The sequence below is a fragment of the Psammomys obesus genome, unplaced genomic scaffold (genome assembly GCF_907164565.1).
Source record: "Psammomys obesus unplaced genomic scaffold, mPsaObe1.curated_primary_1811, whole genome shotgun sequence".
Taxonomy (NCBI): domain Eukaryota; kingdom Metazoa; phylum Chordata; class Mammalia; order Rodentia; family Muridae; genus Psammomys; species Psammomys obesus.
In genome coordinates this window covers 10,580,551-10,601,979 of record NW_026591643.1, presented here as the reverse complement: position 1 = coordinate 10,601,979, position 21,429 = coordinate 10,580,551, and the positions used below count along the sequence as shown (strand labels likewise).

The 21,429-nt window shown below is 37.5% G+C and overlaps 1 protein-coding gene across 1 annotated transcript in view; it reads left to right on the top strand.

Moving 5' to 3' along the window:
• Brinp1 (BMP/retinoic acid inducible neural specific 1) overlaps positions 1–21,429 on the top strand; it is a 200,087-nt gene that overhangs the window by 56,257 nt on the left and 122,401 nt on the right. The window contains exon 2 of the mRNA XM_055611726.1: positions 608–875. Coding sequence (XP_055467701.1) covers positions 658–875 — 218 coding nt within the window. The 5' untranslated portion in view covers positions 608–657. The remainder of the gene's footprint in view (positions 1–607; positions 876–21,429) is intronic.

The following is a 21,429-nucleotide window of genomic DNA, read 5'->3' as shown; positions in this document are numbered from 1 at the left end:
ATGCTTTTTATATATGTATCACCTTCACAGTATAAAATATAGCAAGCTTATTGAGAAAAAAATGGTGGGGACAAGAAGCAATTTGTTAGGCTACCATATTGACTATCAGTGGGATGACAAAGTTAAACTTTTAAATGTTTTGAAAGCTGGGTGTGTCCTATGAGTTGCTTCTATGTAACAGAAGAAAAAGGAACTCTAGCTTATCAAGTCTCCGTAATGAGAGGGATGTTTTTGGTTAAGGCAGAACATGAGACAAACACTGTCCTATAACCCTACATGGATGTATTAGACTTTGTTTCTGTATTAATTTATTATTAACATCTGTAATTCACCAATGGTTGAAGCACAGACCCTTAGTTTACACGTGGGTATCCTATGCTCCAGTGTATATGAGTTTGTACAGCTACACATTGGAGCTCAACAGCAAAACAAGGCAAGGGTGACTCATCGTACAGATCTTCAATTTTAACAAAGCAGCAATGCTTTTATGAACATTAAAACATTCTACTGATGAAGATATGGTAACCTCATCTTTTGTTTCTTTTACTGTCCTCCTCCCTCCCCCTCCGCTTCCTCCCTCCTGTCTCCTTGATTCTGTTTTCTGCAGGACTCCACAGAATGGAGCAAGAATGAGAGGGAAAAGGCCGGCAGAAAAGCATGAACTGGAGGTTTGTTGAGCTCCTCTACTTCCTGTTTGTATGGGGCCGTCTCTCAGTGCAGCCCTCCCACCAGGAGCCAGCTGGGACAGACCAACATGTCTCCAAGGAATTTGATTGGCTTATTTCAGACAGGGGGCCTTTCCACCACTCCAGGAGCTACCTATCCTTTGTGGAAAGACACCGTCAAGGATTTACAACTAGATATAAAATATACAGGTATGATTCAGGCTAAAAAAGCCCTTCCTTTTCATTTCTGCTGTGCTTTGTCTGACCTGTGGCTGTGTGCTGAAGCTACTAGGACTGTGACCTTGCTATAGGTTGTTAATCGAATTTATTCAATATTTCATAAAATATTAATAGGATGAATTAAAATGACCAGTATTTGTTGAGTACTTAGTGTACTAGAGATGATACTTGCTTTAGTGTCTCATATAAACTTTCTGTTCATCTGATGTAGAGTTGGTTGTTTTCTCTGTTTTACTCAGTTGCTTTGGTGACTGAGTCTAAATTAGGTCAAATATGGCTGCTAAAGAAACAATTTCAAAAGTAGTAGAACTTTTATTTAATTCCTGGTTTACCTGTACTCATAGACTAACAATTCTCTCTCTCTCTTTTTTTTTTTTTTTTTCAAATCTTATTACTGAATCTAGTTTTCTCTGCACATACATTCTGAATTTTGGAGAAAAGTAGAGATATTCAGTGAAAAACCTTTTCTTAACTAAGTCTGAACTGATAACCAACTTACTATAATTACACAACCAAAAGGGACCAAGTTCTGCATAGGAAGGACCTTCTAAGGTTTCTGTAAATGAGTCTGCATTATACAAGCATGGTATAGAGATTAACAGGAGAACATTACTTGGCTTATGTGCATACACATGGTAGTCATGCAAAATAGGAAACTTAAGTTTGTGCAACATCTTGTATTACATAGAATAGAAAGGAGAAGAAGGAGAAGGAATTAGTGGGAAATTAACCTGTGCAGACAAAATACATCAGATGATAGAAATTGTTTTTCAGAGCATCCAACTAGAACAATAGTCAATAGTAGGAGGCAGTATATAGGCTACTGTGTTCTGTCCTGTAAGCTACTCTTATCTGGTGATGAGATTTCCTGGAAAGAGGAATCATCAAAATTGGGCTACTTTTTTAAGAAAATATATTTGTGGACATGTAAGTTTATATCAGAATTAATTGTACTTCGTGATATGTGGGATGAAGAGGGATAAGTGACAGGAAGGCAGGAGGTGATGACATAGGTTTCATTCACTTTAATTCAATACACTCAGGACAATAGTGTCATAATTTGAAGTAATTTTTTTTTTCTGATATCCAACCGCCAGAAAGACTTTCTTCATGTACTTTTCTAAGTTTCTTTGTTCTACTTAACTATTATATCCTTGGCATATATACAAAATGCTAGCTTTATTTATCATTAATTATGAACCATTTTCAATTAGAATGTTTTCCTCTGTTGGTTATTAGTTGGAATACATCATTAACTGAAATTATATGACTCTTTATATAACTAACGGGAATCCCTTTTTTCGTGTTATATATTCATTATATGTTCGTGTGTATGTTCGCTCATATGCACACACATATTCAGCGTACATTTATGTCATTGATGTTCAGGTTTACAGTTATATGGTTGTTATAAACACACAATGAACACTTTATTTGAGTTGAAGATATACAGAAACCACTCTATGTTTGCCTTAATGTCCAGAAAGAAAAGGCACATTCTAACATTTCCTAGACAATTAGAATAAGAAAGCAAGAAATCATGGTAGAAGGAGAATATTGGCCTACATTTTGACCTTAGGCCTTCCAAGTGGTTGATCTGGAAAGTATCCAAGCCATTCTGTGATCCTGTTTAATGGAGATGAGTGATGTGTGAATTCTCAACCAGCTTAATGTGCTTGTTATGTGAAAGTTGTTCCACTAATGTCTTATAACAGCTCTGCATATGCAAGAGTTTATGGGTGAACTTTCTTTGGTCTCAGAAGAATAGAAAATAATCATTGAACTGCAGAGGAAAGTTATCTCTGAGCATTACCAGAAAAATGGAACATACATAGAAATATGAAAATAAAGTGGATAAAATAAGAAAACAGAGTACAAATATGAATAAGATGTGGGCATTTCTACTCTTGAAAGAAAATATCAGAATTCTAACATAATGATTGATTCAAAATGTTTCCTCTTGGGAGAACTATTCTTAAATCACATGAGGAGAGTAATTAACTGCTTCATTTCAAATTTGGATTCTTACAACCATTTCTAGAAGAATGCAGCTATTGCTGTTTGTGATTATGCATCAGCCAAGGATTATGAGTATGTATTGGCTGCTGAGAGGATGTACCAATCTCTGAAATGCATGATGCAGTATAATGTGGAGCTTTGAGATGTTGAAGAGGAAGCATGACATAAGTCTTTGAGATTCAAATATGTCATTCTATCTATGTTTTTATCTAGTAAAAACAACTTTGTTTTGAGTAGAACTTTGTCGTTTGTTTGAGTTTTCAAGGACACATTTAAATTTTTGGTTGTTTGCCTATTTTGTTTTCCTATTTAAAAAGCTATTATATGAGTGACATGAATAAAGGTATATAACCCCCCCCCAAAAAAAAAAATCTGGAAAATGGGCTTGAAGTCAAGTATGATGATTAGTCCGTAACCACACTAACAAATGTGCTAAGTTATGGGCAGTTGGGCCTCTATTTCGATTATGTTTGTGCTGTACAAGCACCATGCTAGGGGATTCTGTTTTCATCTTCGCATCCTACCTTCTTCATTTACCCAAAGTTAAGGTTCATTTAGATTATTGATTTTCAACTTTTGCTTATATGAATTGCTGATGACTGATTTAAATAGCTAAGAAAATCAGTGTAGTATGAAGAGAGGGCCAAAACGTCTGACCATGTAAGATTCTTTGCCTTCCACTTCCATAAAGAGAAGTATTTCATCTGCTTTAATATTTGTTTTTTCATGAGATCTATGTTGGAATGGTATCCACCTTTGAAAAAAAATAAGTAATTAGGTGAGCTTATTTCTAAGATTACTTAAAAACTATTTTTAATTTATTCTTCTCTCATACATCGTAACCCAACTGTAGCTTCTACACCCTCCGCTCCTCTCACTCCTCGTCCATTGGACCTTCCCCTTTCCCCCAGGGTCATTCCTTCTTAGTTTCTTTTCAGAAAAGAGCAGGTCTCCCAGGGATATCACCCGAACATGACATAACAAAGTACAATAAGACTACACACATACCCTCATATCAAGGCTACATGAGGCAACCCAGTAGGAAGAAAGGGATTCCTAACCATGGGAGAGTGGGGTATCTCTAAGATTCTGTTAATTAAAATTAAACATGAGATTTAACTAAGGCTACATGGTTAATTAAATGATGGAATTCCATCCAGAAGCCAAGCCCTTGGTCATCTAGTTATTCTATCTTTCCTTTATTTAATCCTGAAATAATTATTAAGCAACAGTTTTAGGCCCAGCATATGTTTAGGGAAGATGATACAATAATGAGCAAAACAAACACTGCTCTTTCTCTCAGAGGAGAGAGTGACATTAATTAACCGTAAATGTGCAGACACTTACATTAAGTTCTGCAAAGGAAGACATCCAGAATTGATATACCTAGAAAGTCATACATTCTGAGTACTGATTTGGCTCTTGAGGTAATCTATGCATAAAAACACATGCAAATGTATACACATAGACAGCTGCTCATCCAGTTGCAGGTCAGAGCAAGCACCTCCTAGCTCCTGCTCACTGGGGCAGTTGTCAGTTGATTAATTTACCTTTCTATGTGTCACTTTGCTGAAACACTAAAATATTTTTCAGTCTGCATGTCTTGCTTGCTGTATGCTAACATGGACGCTGAAGACTGATAGTACTTCCTAAAAGAAGAGTCATCCTAAAAGACTACCATATTACCTAATGCTTGAAAGCTTTTCTGAAATGTCAGTTCCCTCCTCCCCATAGTCGAAGCTACTACCAAAGTTTACTTGGAAAGCTACAAAAGAAAAAGAGTCATCTCCTTACCTATGCAAGTTAACAGCACCTTTTAGCTTGTGTACATATTCTGTCTATATATCAATGAGTCATGGTGAGGGACCACCTCCAGTGGGAGCAGTGTTCAAATCCCTGCAGAAGCTCCCTCCTGTATGCTTGCACAAGTAGAGCCATTGCACAAGTAGAGCTCCCTCCTGTATGCTTGCACAAGTAGAGCCATTGCATATTTTCATTTGAGTTTGAGTTTATACTGACAGGGTTAGGATCTTGAGTTAAGGGGGGTTCAGGGATCTAAGAGGGGTTTTTGTCTCTCAAATTAGCTAAAGTGCAGTGGAAGAAGCGTCATGTAAATCAAACAACCTCAACCCTGTTCAGATCTCTTCCTCTATGTGTGTATTCTTTGATGAAGTAATAGAGCAATTTGAGGCACTTTTTCCATATGACCAATGGGTAATTTAGCTAACCTAGTTCCCAAGGCCTTTTCCATCTCTGAAATTCCATATCTTGTGAGGTTTTTTTTCATATTGTAGTAAATTCCTGTGGAGGAGAAACTGGGTTTGAGTCTGAGGTCTCAAGATGTGTTATATCTGAAATCTCTGTTAAGTATCTCAGTATTAGTAGCTCCAAATTTGGAGATGAGCAAAAGCACACAGTAAAATGAAGAATCCATGTCCAACACCACTTCTTTCACTGAGTTCCAGAATAAGCACAAATGATAGAGGAGGAGTAAGGGAATAAGCAAACACTCATCACAGCAAGAGTAGGAATGCCCCCCTCATGTATTCTAACTTCTCCTTTCAAAAAGCAGATAATTGTCTTTGCTCTTTCAACTTAGTGAAAAGCAGAATATTTAAAAATCCTTTGTAAATTTAATTTCTAGCTACAAATTATAAAATAATTCAAGTAACTTCCTTCTAAGTACATAAATGTCGTGGTTATTAACTGCTCACAGCTATCCTGTGAAGGAAACTCTCACTTTTCCATAGTTTGATCGTACCACACAGCCTGGGAGACTCTTAGCTAGGGTCCAAAACCAAGTCTCTGACACTGTACAACATGAGCTGTGAATTTGGTCTGGTGTCTGTCCTTCCTTCTTAGTTGCTTGACTTCTTGCCTAACATTAAGAAATTCCTTTTGACTATGGACATTCTACAGTTTATGAGGTTTACTTTTCTCATCTATAGAACTGAGATGGTACTAAATATCTGGTATAATTTTGGTGAAAAAAAAAACAGCATTGATTATAAGGTACTAGGAATTTTATAAAAACTGTTTAGAAAACTTGAGTCCCTTCCTCTGTTCCAGAGTTGCTAGGATAGTTGATTATTTTTTGAAAGTTTTTTTTTTGTTTTTTTGTTTTTTTTTGTATTGTATTGTATTTTCTGCTACCTGTTTGTAGACTTGGAGATTATCAGTAATTGCTGTAAATTTAGCCATTATTTCAGAAGTAGCTTTTTCTTTTCCTTTTTATGGGTGGCACAGGAAGGTCAGTTTTTATTTGATTTTAAGACATCTGTTTACGAAGCCCAGTCTGGTCTCACATTCACTTTGTGGTGGAGGCTGGCCTTAACTTCTGCTTTTTCTGCTACTTAGAACATGTTAATTTCAAATGTGGCTTTGGTAGAAGAATCATGGTACCACTATGCACTCTGATTCTGGAGAGGCAGGTCAGAGGGAAGACAGTGGCAAATAGGTTCACTATGCTACAGAAGTGGTTTTTTAATTGAGTGGCATTCCCTGAAGGTTTCAATGGAAGTGGTTTGTGGCTGACCCTGTCTTTGAGCTCAGTGTATGTACCTGAGAGTTGAGTATAAATCAAACATTGGTAGACAAAATTTAATTGTTTTGTTTAGCTGTCTTATATATCTGTTTCACAATTGTGTAAATCTAAGTTCCAATGTGCAGTCCTGATGTTCCTTCATGTCTTTCACACGAATATTTTTAATAGGTTTTGTGGTAAAGTTCATTGCACAAATGGACAGATATTATATTGGTTGGTTGATTCTAAATATAAATGAAAAATGGTCCTAGCCCAGCACTTGCTCACTGACAAACAATGGCAGAAGCTATGAATGAGAGAGTCAGAGGTGTCCAAGGTGTCTACACTGCCCCTGCCCTCAGGGAACTGAAAAGTGAATTCAGGAGAGAAGCTGACGACTCTTCTGTTCATGAGACTGGACACTGTGGCTCAACCTGAAAGAAGTTGCTAGCCTTAGGTTCTGTCTGCAGCCTTGACATCCAGTGCCAGGATGTCCACTGGATATAAAGATAAATATAGAAGAGAAATATCAATGGATATATCTATCAGTGTGATGAGCACTAGTCCATGTGCTATTAAAAGCATTTTCTGGAAAGATGCTTCACAATGCGCTAAGCAACAGTAATAATTATCATATATGATATCCATGAAGAAAACGTATTAAAAATGTTAATATTGCTATTTTCAATGTCAAGTATAGTACTGTACCACTGTCAAAATGATCGCCATTGGTCTTTACAGTTATGCATTGACATCTCTATTGCTATTATGTGCATTTACATAATTTATAAAAGGTAAAAGGTTAGGTCATGTCAGATCACGTGCTGTTATAGGTAAGTCTGATGCTATAGAATGAAACCTTTATTGTGCTGAGCTGTCTCTCAGATGATGCCAATACATACCTAAGCCTAAGGTTCCTTACTGAAGGGCTTTTATTATTTTTATTACTGCTAGACTATTTTCTGGTATTGGGCTAAATTTCCTTGTCCATATGTCTTTCTGATGAGGAAAATGGCTTAAGCTCTGACTCAATTCAGACTCCACATGAGTGGTGATGTCCTAGGCTTTCTTTGTACACCTTACGCTGGAAACCCCACCATCATGTAAAATTTTTGCTTCGAGTATTTTGGTCTGAATTTATGTTTATTGACAAGAATGAAATCCGAAGCGTCAATTTTATTCTCTCGTAAGTCTTATTATGCTTCTCTTATTATTTTTCATTTTAGTAAAAAGTCAATTTGTAGAGGTTGCAAAACAAACTTGCATTGCTGGAAAAATGAAAAATAAAGGAGGTATTAAAAAGAATTTTAGAATAAATGTTCTTAGATTTGGGTCTTCAGGAATTTGGGTTGAGATTATTTAAATGTAGGCCCTACTTCAGAGGTTAGATTCCAAAATGTTTTGCTGCAGAGGAAAATGGAAAGGGGATTTTCCATGTAACTTTCAAACATGTGCGTATACTTGATGACAGGCCCTCAGAAATGCAGATAAATCATTTTGATTTTGACTTACAGGAGTGCTTAAGGAAAACTAGTAATCCACTTCAGGTGCTCTTTATTTTGGCAATTCAGGGAGGTGCTGCTCTGACTGAGGTATTCTTTGTGAAGTAGAGGGTTAGGCTCTTTCTTACATATATAGATATGAAAGAATATATATATCTTCACACATATGTATATATTACATATGTATATATATATATATATGACCTCTGTCAGAAAAACTGTACAATACAAAATAACAACAAATCAAACAAACTCAGACCAAGGGTAATAGCTCAGATTTCTCTCCCTCTGTTAGAGAATGTTTAGTTGGGTAAAAAAACCACAACAAAAAGATATTTGGAACAATATTTCTGTTCACAGGGCCAATTTCAAGTTATCTGTTGGAGGCGCTTATCTGTATCCTATTCCCATCCTTCACTTGATCCAAAATTCCCTTAAGTTTCTTAAATGAAAGAGAGTAAGGAAAGATAACTAGAAACTTTCTTTTGGGTCATGCCAACTCGAAAGTAATCTATAGTGCAGTATTGATTATGTAAAATTGATTTTCCAATTCCAAGAACGATGGTTTTATTGCCACCAAATTGGTACCTGTGCGGTATTTTTCTCTTTGCTCCTGTATCATTACTGGACCATCTTGTATGAGTTGCAAACCACTGAAATCTCTACAGAACAATTGGCCAGCTTTAATCAGGAGCAGTGTCTAAAAATGGATTGCTTGCCCATTCTCTTGAAAAGGCAGCCTGTTATATGGTCTTTAAGTTGACCCCAAAATGGTTATGGTTTTGGATGGGGAAATTAGAACAAGGCATGGAGTTAAGCTCTTAGTTAAGCTCTTTAGACTTTGCACGAAATCCTGGCCCAAAGATGATAGGGCATCTGTCATCTGGGCCACCTGCTGATTACTCATTCATTGTAAGACTGTTTGCTAAAGTCCTAGCACTGTTTTGTGGTGATGGGAGCAGAAGTCTTTTATCTGTGGCTACAAAGAGTTCATGGCATCTTTGAGAAAGACTGACCAAAGAACTGATTATCAGTACCATGTGGGAAGCTCTCTCACTGAGCAATGTCACAGGAGCTAAGGTTATTTAAGGAAGACCATCTTTTGTAACATTGCTGCAAAGATGGGGAAGGATGAAAAGAGAAAAAACAGTTTGGCAAGGCCTTTTACAGAAAGGGTAATAGGCACAGTTTTCAGGGGATTTTGGCTTTCCTGTAAGCTAGGGAGAAAAGCATCAGAGGAAGATAAAACTCTGCCTAGTAAGGAGGCAGGACAAAGCCTGGGACTGAGTTCTCATAGACTGCATGCAAATGTTTTCAGTTGTTATGATAGTGAGATCCAGGCCATAGAGCCAACAATGGAAGGAAATTGAGATTCCTAGTTGATTTCAACCATTACTCAGTTTCCAGTTAACTAGAGTTATATTCAATAACTACTTATAGTAGTGTCTTGTTATTTTGTGACCTTGACCAAAGCAATAAAAAGTATTCTACATTAACTTTCAATAATTTTAATGACATAGTTAAAATATGTATTTTAGCTAGGTGTGGTGGCACAGCCCTGTAATCTCCGCTCTTCGAAAGGCAAAGGCAGAGGCAGGAAGATCTCTGTGAGTTCAAGACCATCCTGGTCTACAAAGCAAATCCAGAACAGCCAAGGCCACACCGAGAAACCCTGCCTTGAAAAACATACAAACAAAATATGTATTTTAAGTGAGCAATAACAAAAGACTTCACCTATTGATAATACATGGCACATTTTGATATGTTTTATTTTATTCACTCAAATATTTTACTATTTTCTGAATCCTGTGTAAGATACTTGTGCCTACCAAAAATTGATTTTCACTTATGCTAATGGAAAAAATGCTTTGCAATTTTGAAAACACTGGATTTGAGGATGGACTGTATAAAATATACTGTAATATATATGTTTGGGCCATGAGTTTGCAATGCATTCATAGTTGAAGAGTTGGAACCTGTGCCACACTTGCCAGAGGAACTGGAAAAGAAGTGTTTGTAATCAAAGTGGAGAGCAGCCCAAATCTAAAACTTTCATGAGTCTTAAAAAGAAAAAAAGATTATTTTCTGTGTTTGTGTCATCTATTTGCATGTAGGTAGGAGTACCTTGTGGGTGCTTATCAATAGATTTCAGGCATCATATCAGTGATGGCAACTGAAACCAGGTCTTTAACAAGAAAGTCAGTTCACCTTTCAGCCTCCAATTTTATTCTTTTTGCGCTGGATGGTGGTTAATGCAGAGAATCGTTAGTGTTCCAAGTCCTGAGCATAAGCTATCATCAGTACTCAGCCATAGAAGGGGCATCTATATTGAGCCCCATGCGACCCTATTGCCCAGTGCTCAGTGATCAACGTGGAATGGGGGAAGACAGAATGTAAGCACTGGGGAATGGGGAGTTGTTGTAATATACTGTTCTCTGAACATGGTATGGCTTTTGCTCATGGGAACTCACAGTAGTGCTGGTGATAGATGCAAAAGCTGTGAGAATCAAGCCTGCTAAAGATTCCAGGGTAGATTAGTGAGGGGCTCATGAGGCCCCATCACTATCTAAGGAACTACTGACAGGTGAAAGGTTCTTGGAGAGGGTGAGCCAGCTTTATGGGGGTTATAGACACTGATAGCTTCCTCAGTCCCCAGTGAATGACATGCACACACACACATGGGTAGCAGTAATTGGACTCAGTAGGTTGAAAAATTAATTTAAAAAAGAAGTAGGAAAAATGAACATCTGAAGCATGAAACTGATATAAATGGTTGCACACTTGAAGCATTACTTTGTATTGAGTAAGAGATAGATAGACGGAAGAAAGAAGACAGGTATAATAGTAGTTGAAGGAAAGAAAGGGAACACTTTTATCAGTGAAAACCTAGTCCATCAGCTACAGGTTCCACTTATGACCTCAGCTTCAGCCTTCCCTCTCAGCAGGCTTTGTTTGAACGTGCTGTCCCCGGTGGTATGCTCATTTGGTATGATGCATCCTTCTTGACGAGTTCTGTGTTTGCTCGATACTTTTGTGTCTAATGAAAGAAATCAAGATGCTTCGGCTTCTGTCTAGGCTTAATTCTTTATCTCTCAAAGCCTTCCTTCTGGGCACAAGAATAGTGGGTCTCATTAACTGTGGATTCTCAGACTGTCTGAAGAATCATTTCCCATTCTATCCTTTATATCTACCTGAGTTTTCCTAGCTCACATGGGTGGAAACTTTCAGATTGAAGTCAGGAGTGAGGCTTGTTCTAATATAAATCTGTACTTAGCACTATGAAGTCTTCAATATTTAGCTTAAGTTCTGAGCCCCAACTTCCTTTTCAACAAAAAGAGATAATCCCAAGGTCATTGGGGAGCATTGCAAAGAGAATATATGATAACATGGCCTGTTTACTTGAAGACTCATAGTAAAAACAAGTATCTGAAGCACAAAATTCTAGAGATTTTACAACAGGGACTCTTTAGAGATATCTTACATGAACTTCCAGGACATGACTGGTTCATGTATTCTGAAGTGTAGATAACTTAGACCAAGAAGATTCTTTAAAAAACAAGGAGGAGGAGGAGAAATGAGACCAAAGAGACAGAGATATACCCTGAGGCCCTTTGTGATAAGAATACAGAGGCCAACACAATGACAGGGCATCTTAAGGCTATCTCCATGCATACATCAGTTCCATATATTTTGTACATCCCATGATTTACAATTTTCTGATTAATTAGTTAGGCCAGGTGACTTGGACAAGCTGTGACATCTCATTTTCCAATTCTTGCTTCACGGTACTTGCAAGGTTATATTTGATGTAGTGCTCTGGAGACATTAGGCCTCAGGGGATGGTTTGTTATGGTACACTTTCACAGCAATCAACAGCATCTCAGGGTGAAGTGTGTATGTGTGTGTGTGTGTGTGTGTTTGTGTGTGTGTTAGTGGGAGGCATAACTCTGCTTAATGCAATTGCAAGCTTATTTTTCAAAGAGGGTCAGCAAGGTACAGCTTCTTTCCGTGAGAGGTTGTGACAGCTCTTTATGCTTCTAGTGTGACAGCCATTTTATTTCTTATTGATGGGGGAGTGTGCTTTGAATTAGAAGATGGGAACTGAATACAAATGACAGGGGATTCTCAGTGTTGAAGGATAGCTTGTGATTGTCTTCCTTTATGAAAAGAAAAAAAGAAGCCTGTTCTTTTGTTTAGTCTATACTATCTTAGATACTATGGTAGTCCTTAGTGACTGTAAACCAGTTGTAACCCATCAAGAACACTAAAGAAATGGGACGAGCCAAGAGACAGCCAAGCTGACTGCTTAGAACAAGGCAACAGTGTCAACAAAGGACTCCAAAATCAGTTTTGAAAGATCAAGTATAACTTTCAGATGTGTGTGTGTGTGTGTGTGTGTGTGTGTGTGAGTGTGTGTCTATGTGTACACATCCATGTGAATGTGTATGTTTGAAGCAGTCTCAGGCAAGATTTGTTCTGTAGTCTGCAAGTAATTTAGTGTGGGTTAGTATGCTAGCAGTTAGTAAGTAGCAGTCAGGTCATGAAGCCCCATGACTTTATCTAAAAATCTTTGAACCTTAGCTTAAGGCAAAAACTCCCATGATTCTGTACTATATTTCAAATTCCTATTGCTTCACTAAACTTCTGGTATGTTTCCTCTAGGCCAAAGAAAGCCTAATAACTATGTTTATTAAGTGGCTAGAACAAAACAACTTAATGAAGTACTTATGTCCTGACATGCTAATTGGCCATTTGAAGAAAAATAATGCATAAAAAATAAAGAAGGAGTACTATTCTTATCTAACTTGAAGAGTAGCACAGCAACCTACTACTGCTTCTCACACTTTTTTTCTCAGATACAGTATTCCCCATTTTATGTTTCCCACTCATTTTGTGCAGTTTTGTAAATTCTTAAATTGTCCTACGTAAAGCTTGACAAAGATACTTTATCTTTGAAAACAAAGCCATGTGTGTCCTGATGTTGGGAGTATGAATGACCTCAAAGTAGAGCCTTTCATGTGGCCCAATAAAGGTTAAGTGTCACTCATTTTCTTAAAACTGTTGGCATGCCCTGGGTCCATCTTTAAGTGCAAAAAATGGAAACTGTATCTTGAGAGTATTAGATAACTATTCAGAGGTTGTTGACTGATGTGGTGTAATCTTTAGTTGTGTCTTAGTTCACTCTTATTAAAATAGATACACTGGATTGATGGAGGAAAGTCAGAAGAAGTTACAAAATGCCTTTGTGTTCTCTAGAAAAGAAAGGAAAAGAAGTTCCTTGGGGTTAAGTAGAAGAAATAGATACTTGAGATGTTTTTCAAACATATTTTTTTGAACTATTATGACTTGATAAGGTGTTTCCAAGATGGTAAAGATGTTCCATATGCAATTCGCCCACATTTTCTCAATGCTTATAATTATATAACAAAAATATTATGCCAAGCCAAAAGATTCCATACTTTATATCAGCATAGTGCTATGTTGTTTTATCCTTTGTGAAGACATGTCATTATGACCACAATCAAGATTTAGAACAGTTTTCTCACCACAAAGATACCTTGTGTAACTCTTTTCTTGTGTAAGTACTCTCTTTCACCAACTACATCTCTAAACTCTCCCATAGCTGTGGGATTTCCATGTGTAAGGTTTTGTCATTTCAACAATTTTACAAAAATGTCATCAACAACTGAGATACTTTAAGAAGTCAGGTTTAGCATTTGGTGAGAGCTTGAATATGGAAGCTGAGAGCAAAAACTTAACACGTAAGAGGAATGTCAAAACTATACTTTCAGCAATGAATCATTAGTTCTCAAATGAATGGGAAATATGTGAACACTTTTGACCTGCTGAACTGAGTATGTGGTGTTGCTTTTCAACAAGATTGAAAACCTGGGAATGATTTTTTCTTTTTTTTTTTTAGGTTATATATATTTGAACATGATGAGTCAGCTTTCAAAATACTTGAATTTATATTATTTGGATTATCTAAATAGAAATATGGTAGTCAGTTGTAGAAATGGTTTGAACCCATAAAATAAAGTTGGATAACGTATTATAATATTCACAGTCATCATGACGTCAATGACAGCTCCTGGGTATATGTTCATTCATGAAAATACTGTTTAACATGAGCAAAGAAAAGCACTGAAAGTTAAAGTGCTACCTAAGTGTATGACAGAAAAATAGATGTTTTATACGGTAGAGACTAAAGTGAAATGACTTGTAGAGGAGGTGGCAGGTGGCATGAGCAACCAATCATCGTGAGCTCTGATACACCACACCAAGGAAGAACTGAAGACCAGCTTATAGATTTAACAAAACTCTTCATTTTGGCAAGAGTTCTTTAAATAAAATTTTAAGGACAGATGCTAGATTGCAGTGGGTGAAACATAAGAAGAAAGATGAGAAGGTTTGATTTTATACTTTAAAGAAGCACAGCCAGGAGTGAAGTAGAGATGTTAAATGGAGAGGTTTAATTGGCTTTGGAGAGAAACAGGCACTTAATGGGAAACTGAGTCTGCTGCTCAGGGTGAGGTTAGTCTTGAGAACACATTCCTGAGCCTGCAAGAAAAAAAGAAGACAGGTGTACGGCAAGGGAGGTATAGGTTTCAGTTGAGAGAGAATGAGAGAGAGAGTGAGGGAGAGAAAATAGATTTCCATGGTGAGGAATTAGGGTACCTCTAATAGTTTCAATGCTCTTTGTGATTTAAAAAAAAAAAAATGATGCTATGGAGAGCCAGAAAAAATACACTGTTTGTTTTGAGATATTTGGATTTGTGTACTTGCAGACAGTGGGAAGGTTATTAGGAGATATGAAAACACAGATTTCAGGAAATAAGACTTTGATAAGTTTGGTGACGAGCTTATTTATAATGACTACACACTGTGAAGTTTAGGCTTTCTTCCCCAGAGTGACGGAAAAGTTTTAATAACAGAATATGGTCGATGGGAGTGTTGGTTGCAACAAGAATGTGACTTGCCAATAGGTGAGATGGAAAGATAATTAGGTAAGAGAATGAGAATACTTGACGTGGAAAGGATAGGAGCTCCACAAGGACCAAATATATCTGGGCACAGGGGTCTTTTCTGAGACTAACACTCCACCAAGGACCAGGTAGGGATATAACCTAGAACCTCTGCTCGGATGTAGCCTGTGGTAGATCAGTAACCAATTGGTTTCCCATAGTGAGGGGAACAAGGACTATTTCTGACAGGAACTCAATGGCAGGCTGTTTGACCTCCCCACCCTCCAAGGGAGGAGCAGTCCTGCTAGGCCACATAGGAGGACTTTGCAGCCAGTCCTGAAGATACCTGATAAACCAGGGTCAGATGAAAGGGAAGGAGGTCCTTCCCAATCAGTGGACTTGGAAAGGGCAGGGAGGAGATGAGGGAGGGAGGGAAGGTTTGGGAGGGAATGACAGAGCGGGATACAGCTGGGATACAGAATTAATAAAATGTAACTAAATATAAAAGATAAATAAATAAAAGTGAAAAAAAAAGAGAATACTGGTCAAAAATTGGAACCTCTGTGTTGTACTGAAATCCTATAAATGAGTATATCTGTGCAGCCAAACAATGTGAATTAGGATATCCAAACAATATTTATAATCCTGTATCCATGGTAGCATTATTTACCATAGTCAGGATATGGAATTGACTTGTGTCCAACAATATACAAATGAATAAAGCAAATGTGATATACACACATGTAATTTCTAAAAAGAATTTAATACTCTGATTTGTAAGCACATAGATGAACCTGAATAATATTCCTGTCAGTGAAATAAGGCATACACAGAAGGACAAATATCACACATTCTTATTTATATGTGAAACCTAAGACTGTCAATATAATAAAAGTAAAGAATAGAGTGGTATCTACCAGTGGCTGAGGATGTGAGTGTTGGAAGACTCTTTGTCAAAGATAAAAATTTTAATTTTGACAAGAGGAATGAATTCCAAAATCTACTATTAGGTGTTATGTCTATATTTAACAATAATGGACTATATGTTTGAAACGCATTTGAAAGGTAAACTTCTGTTTTTATCACTAAAATAACTATATTAGGCAATGTATATGCCAATTACTTTGATTTAGCCATTCAGAAATACATACATGTTATATGAGGTGGTTATATGTAATGATTATAAATAAATATCATAATATATTCAGTTAAGTGAATTTTAAAAGGGTATTGGCAAAAATAAACAGATGGCTAGATTCTTGGCGTAAGTCAGATGTAAGGGGGGTGAAGACTGTAGACACGATACAGAGAAGGAAGGTCACAGGCATCGAGTTCTTAAAGGGAGAGCAGGTGCTGTGGTAATTAAACCAGAAATTGGAATGTTTTGATGGATGTCAGAATTAGAAGGCTTAGGGAGATGACATGTTCACGTGTAGCTAAGAGATGAATTCGGGAGCTGCCAGAGGATGGTGGTGAAGGTCACTGAGTGAGAGTAGACTGGGAGATTTGGATTCTAGGGAAATTTCATTCAAGGCACATGGCGTGGGTACAGGAGTTGGGGTTACCTCACTAGTGAAATGGTGTCCTAAATTGATTGTATAACATGGGAGAATACCCTGAATGTTGCGTCTGACTCCATTTTCTGCTGCTATCATCAGATACTTATATTTTGATACTTTATGCCAGAAATAGGCTTATTTAGCTTATCATTTTAGAATTCTAGGATCTGGTACCAACATCAGCTTGGTCCTGACAATTGTCTTCCAGCTCTGTCACAGTGTGGTGAGTTGTATCATGGTAGGACTTAAGAAGACTGCTGTCACCTGGGGTCCCTTGAATAGCCAGCTGAAACAGTTAAACTTGCGCCCTACTCTCCTGATAACTGATCTTTTCCTGGAGACAAGAATGAATTTTTCTCAGTTACTGAGTCTCCATGAATTCAGTGTTCCTCATTAGGCCTTACCTGTTGTAGCTACACTTTCTAAACACCATAATAGTGGGTATGTGAGTGAGGTATTATGCCCCCAGTACATGATACTTTTAGGATACAAATATTATTCAATGATAACAGTTACTGAGTACAACAAAAAAGACCATAAGAAGACATGAGCACAACTCAATCTCTAAAAGATTTATATTTGAGTCTTATTCTATTTTGCCTTAGATCTTTGAGTAGTGATTAATCCTTCCTGAACCTCAGTCACTCTGTCTAAAAGGGAATTTATCATCTTTGCATCTCCCACAGAACCAGTCTGATGCTGGAAAGAGAAAGTGAAACTAAATGTGCTTACCAATTCCTGTCTTCATGTAAATATGGACCCTATTGTTGTGTGCTGGCACTGGAAGACTGATATTGGGTTCTTTTCACTGCATCGATGAAAGATAGTGCACGGCACCCGGAATTGCATTTGAATAGCCTGATTTTTGGATAACAAAATGAACAGCAGCTGTAATATTGGTGATGGGCCATTAGACATCTAGTCTTTCAGATGTCCGGAATAAATGTGCTAGAATAGTTGACCTTCCACAAATTGACAGATGAAAGGATTACTTGTGCTTCTGTATAATGAGTTCTTCTGCTTTACGAGAAACATTGCAACACCCAGGCCCATGCATCCTTGCCAGCAAAAGGAAACTGGAAATTGTGTGGCTCTTCCTATGTATGGCATAGAGGTGGTAATACAGTCAGCTGCAGCAAAATGAGATCTTAAACTGTTACTATTACTATCATAAAAAAGGTTGGTGACCAAACCCACTAGAATATGGTGGTTACAACAAGAATAGTATTCTAGAAGTGGAACCCCAGTACCCTGTAATTCTCCCAGGTTTAATGTTGTGCCTGAGACAAAAACAAACATGGGAATGGGAAGATTCCAAGAACAAAGCCAGTTGGAATTCTTTAATTGAGGGAGGAATCAATGAGTAAATTACAAGAAGACAGCAGATATTTTTAGAAAAGATGATTGACACTAATATGATGGAGGACTAACCTGATATTAGTAGGTAAAGCGCAAGCAGCCGTAGCATACCTTGCAAAGCTTGTGTTAACTACTATCTCCAACCTCATTTTACACATGAAGAATTAGAAACTCAGAAACTTAATTTGCTGAAGGTCACACAGATAAGATTCGGCTAACTTAAACCTAGGGAGTCATCTTCCAAAGTCTGAAAAGACTATTGGGAAATGTATGGTGAGCAGCCTGTCGAGGAAAAACCTTTAGCCTTAGCTGGTCAGCCTTGAAGCTCATCACCTGTCACCTCAGTGATTACTCCATGATCCTCAGCTTCTGCCTATGTAACAGCAGACCTAGACCCCTGCTCAGATAGAGCCAATTGGCAGTTCAGCCTCCACAAGGGCTGCCTCTGGCATGAACCAGATTGCCTCCTTTTTGATCACTTGGCCCATGTGATGCAGTCTTGCCAGGCCAAAGAAGAGAATCCAGGCGGTCCCTGTGAGACTTGATAAACTATGGGAAGATGGCAGAGGAGGAGAACGCTCCCTTTTAGTGGACTAGGGGAAGGGGATAGGGAGAAAGAGAGAGGGAGTGTAGCACTGAGAGGGAGGGGGATTCAATTGGGATATGTAATGAATAAATTGTAAAACAATAAAAATATAAAATGGAATAAAAATGATCAAAACATTAAAAAAAAGCCACTAGAGATTTGGGCAGACCAATCACTGAAGCCTATCACCTGCTGCTTATGTTTAGAACCTTTCCAAAAGATTAACTGAATATACATGCCTGCACTTTTGACTACTGAGTTAATGGTCTATATGTCTGATTTTTAGGCCTGTATTATGTTGTTTTGATTATTGTGGCTTTGTAATTTGCTTTCAAGCCAGTAATTACGATGCCTCCAAACTTGCTATTTTTTCTTAATATTGATTTCACCATTTGGGACTTTCGCAGTTGTATAAGTGTTTTAGATCTATTTTTCCTGTTTCTTTACGTTTCTGTAATTTGGCTTGGCAGAAAGTGCATTTAGTTTGCATGCCACTTTGGACAACGTGATGAATTTATATTAAACCTCTCAAAAGATGAACACAGATTCCATATACCACGGGTCTTTAACTAGTTTCTTTACCCTACTTTTATACATTGTAGTGACAGTATTTCACTTCATTACTTGAATTTATTCCTCAGTTTTTATTCTTTTTCTTGCTATTATAGTGTAATAGTTTTCTTTATTTTCATTTTAGGGCAATTCATTATTAGTTTATAGAAATGCTAGTGGGCTTTTCTATGCTGATCTTTTATCTTGCAAATTTATTACATTCACTGAAGAATTTTAAGGTAATTCTTTGAGTCTTCCATGTATTCTAGATATAGGATATCATCTGAAAACATAAGTAATTTTATTCCCCTAACTTAGTACCTTCTTAATTTTCTCCCCTTCGTATATTGAATTGAAGGGAAGAATGGAGTCTCTGTTCTGTACTGGGTTTTGGAGGGACAATTTCTCGTTCCCTTTCAATAACATGAAGTGCACCCTCCTTCATTTTCCCTCTCTCACCTCCGATCCTTCTCCCTCGTATGCAAATATGCCAACTGTACATAATGCTTTAAAGTTCAGAATACTCGCTCTTAAATGTGGGAGGCAATAATAACACATTTTGTGGCTGAGGAAGCCAAGGCCCTATGTCACACAACTCGCCTATTTAAATTCTGTGCTGAGTGACGGTGCAACCCTACAGTCCAAGGCTTCTCACATGACGTGAGGCACTGATTTAACCGTGTGAGGGTTGGCTCTCTGTTTGTTTGACTCTTTCTTATGACTGGCGCTCAGTTTAGGTAGAACAATGCTTCCTCTTGCACTCCTTTTTTTAAGAATCTTGGAGAACAACTATTACAAACATGAGCAAGGAAAATGACTATTCAGATTTCAGGCAAAAAAAAATAGATACTTTTTCTCTTCCTTAATTCCTGGATTAGAACACAATCACTAGAAGATTTCTGTCTCAATAATTAGTATTTTCATTCATAGCATATCATGCTCAAGTGATGAGAATTCCCTTTTAATCTACTGGATATTTATAATCTAAGCCAGAGAATCTCCTAAAAGCACCTCACTATTTTTGGACATCTTGAGCCAGAATGGAAACTCAGTAGAGTCATGTATTTGAGTTTGCCTTAATCTCCATTACCTACTTAAAGCCAAACTTAAGCTCTCTCTGTGTGTGTGTGTGTGTGTGTGTGTGTGTGTGTGTTTATGGTCTCTGTATGTGTTTATGCTCTCTCTCTCTGGTGTGTGTGTGTGTGTGTGTGTGTGTGTGTGTGTGTGTTAATGGTAGGGAGAGTCAACAGATAATTGTAAATCAGCAATCATCAGTAAATACATGATAATATTTAAGAAAATCTTTTGTTAATAAAAATTTGGTTCTTAATTATTTTTCCTATGATTTTTGTCTTAGTTAAATTTTTGACTCTTCATATAGTCATAATCATAAAAAATTGATCATAGAAAGAAAATATGAAAGAAAATGAGAAAAGGTAGGAGGAAGAATGAGAGAAATAAAGAGGAGAGAAAGAAAAGCAAGCACTCATGCAAACACCTTTGCATCATCTTATATACTTTTGGACATAGAACTTTGGTCTGCCTACTTCTGATATAGACCTGAAACATCAGTTATTGGAGGAAAGAAACCATTACTTAATTTTTAGTCAGGAAGTTGGATGTTTTACTTCATTGGCAGGATGTATTAAAGGCTGAATTTAAGGAAGATATAGGCTAAGAATAGTGTCTTAACTCCTAGTGTTTATCCATCTTCTTTTCAATCATTTACATGTCCTTTCATAAGGCAGGCATTCAAGCCATTTTTTTGTGCCAAGCATTCTGCTCGTTGCCATGGATATGAAGAGTAACATCACCTTCTAGCTGAAGGAGCTAATGGCACAGTGTTGATGACAGACAAGTAAACGGCTATAAAGTGATGCTTTAAAACTACACTAAAGCATGTATCTCTATATGCCGTTACAGTTTTTTCTGCTCTGAAAAGTCTTACATTTAAAAAATTATTTAAGAAGACTATCTATCTCTCTCTCTCTCTCTATCTCTCTCTCTCATCATCATCATCTATCTACCTACCTATCTTACATCCTGACTGCAGTTTCCCTTCTCATCTCTCTTGCTAGTCCCCTGCCCCCTCTCGCCCAACTCATCCACTCTTCCTCCATTTCTCTTCAAAAAAGGGCGAGCTGCATGGATATCAACAAACCAGGGAATATCAAGTTGCAGAAAGACTAGGCACTTTCTTTCTTATTAAAACTAGACAAGGCAACCTGGCATAGTGTAAAGAGTCCCCAAACCAGGCAACAGAGTCAGAGACAGCTCTTCCTCCCACTATTAGGAGTCTCAAAAGAAGTTCTAGCTACATATGTTCAGTAGCATTTCAGAAGGCATAGATCAGGCCCATGCAGGTTTCCAAGTTGGCAGTTCAGTCTCTGTTAGTCCCTATGGGCTTAAGTTGTGTGTGTGTGTGTGTGTGTGTGTGTGTGTGTGTGTGTGTGTGTGTG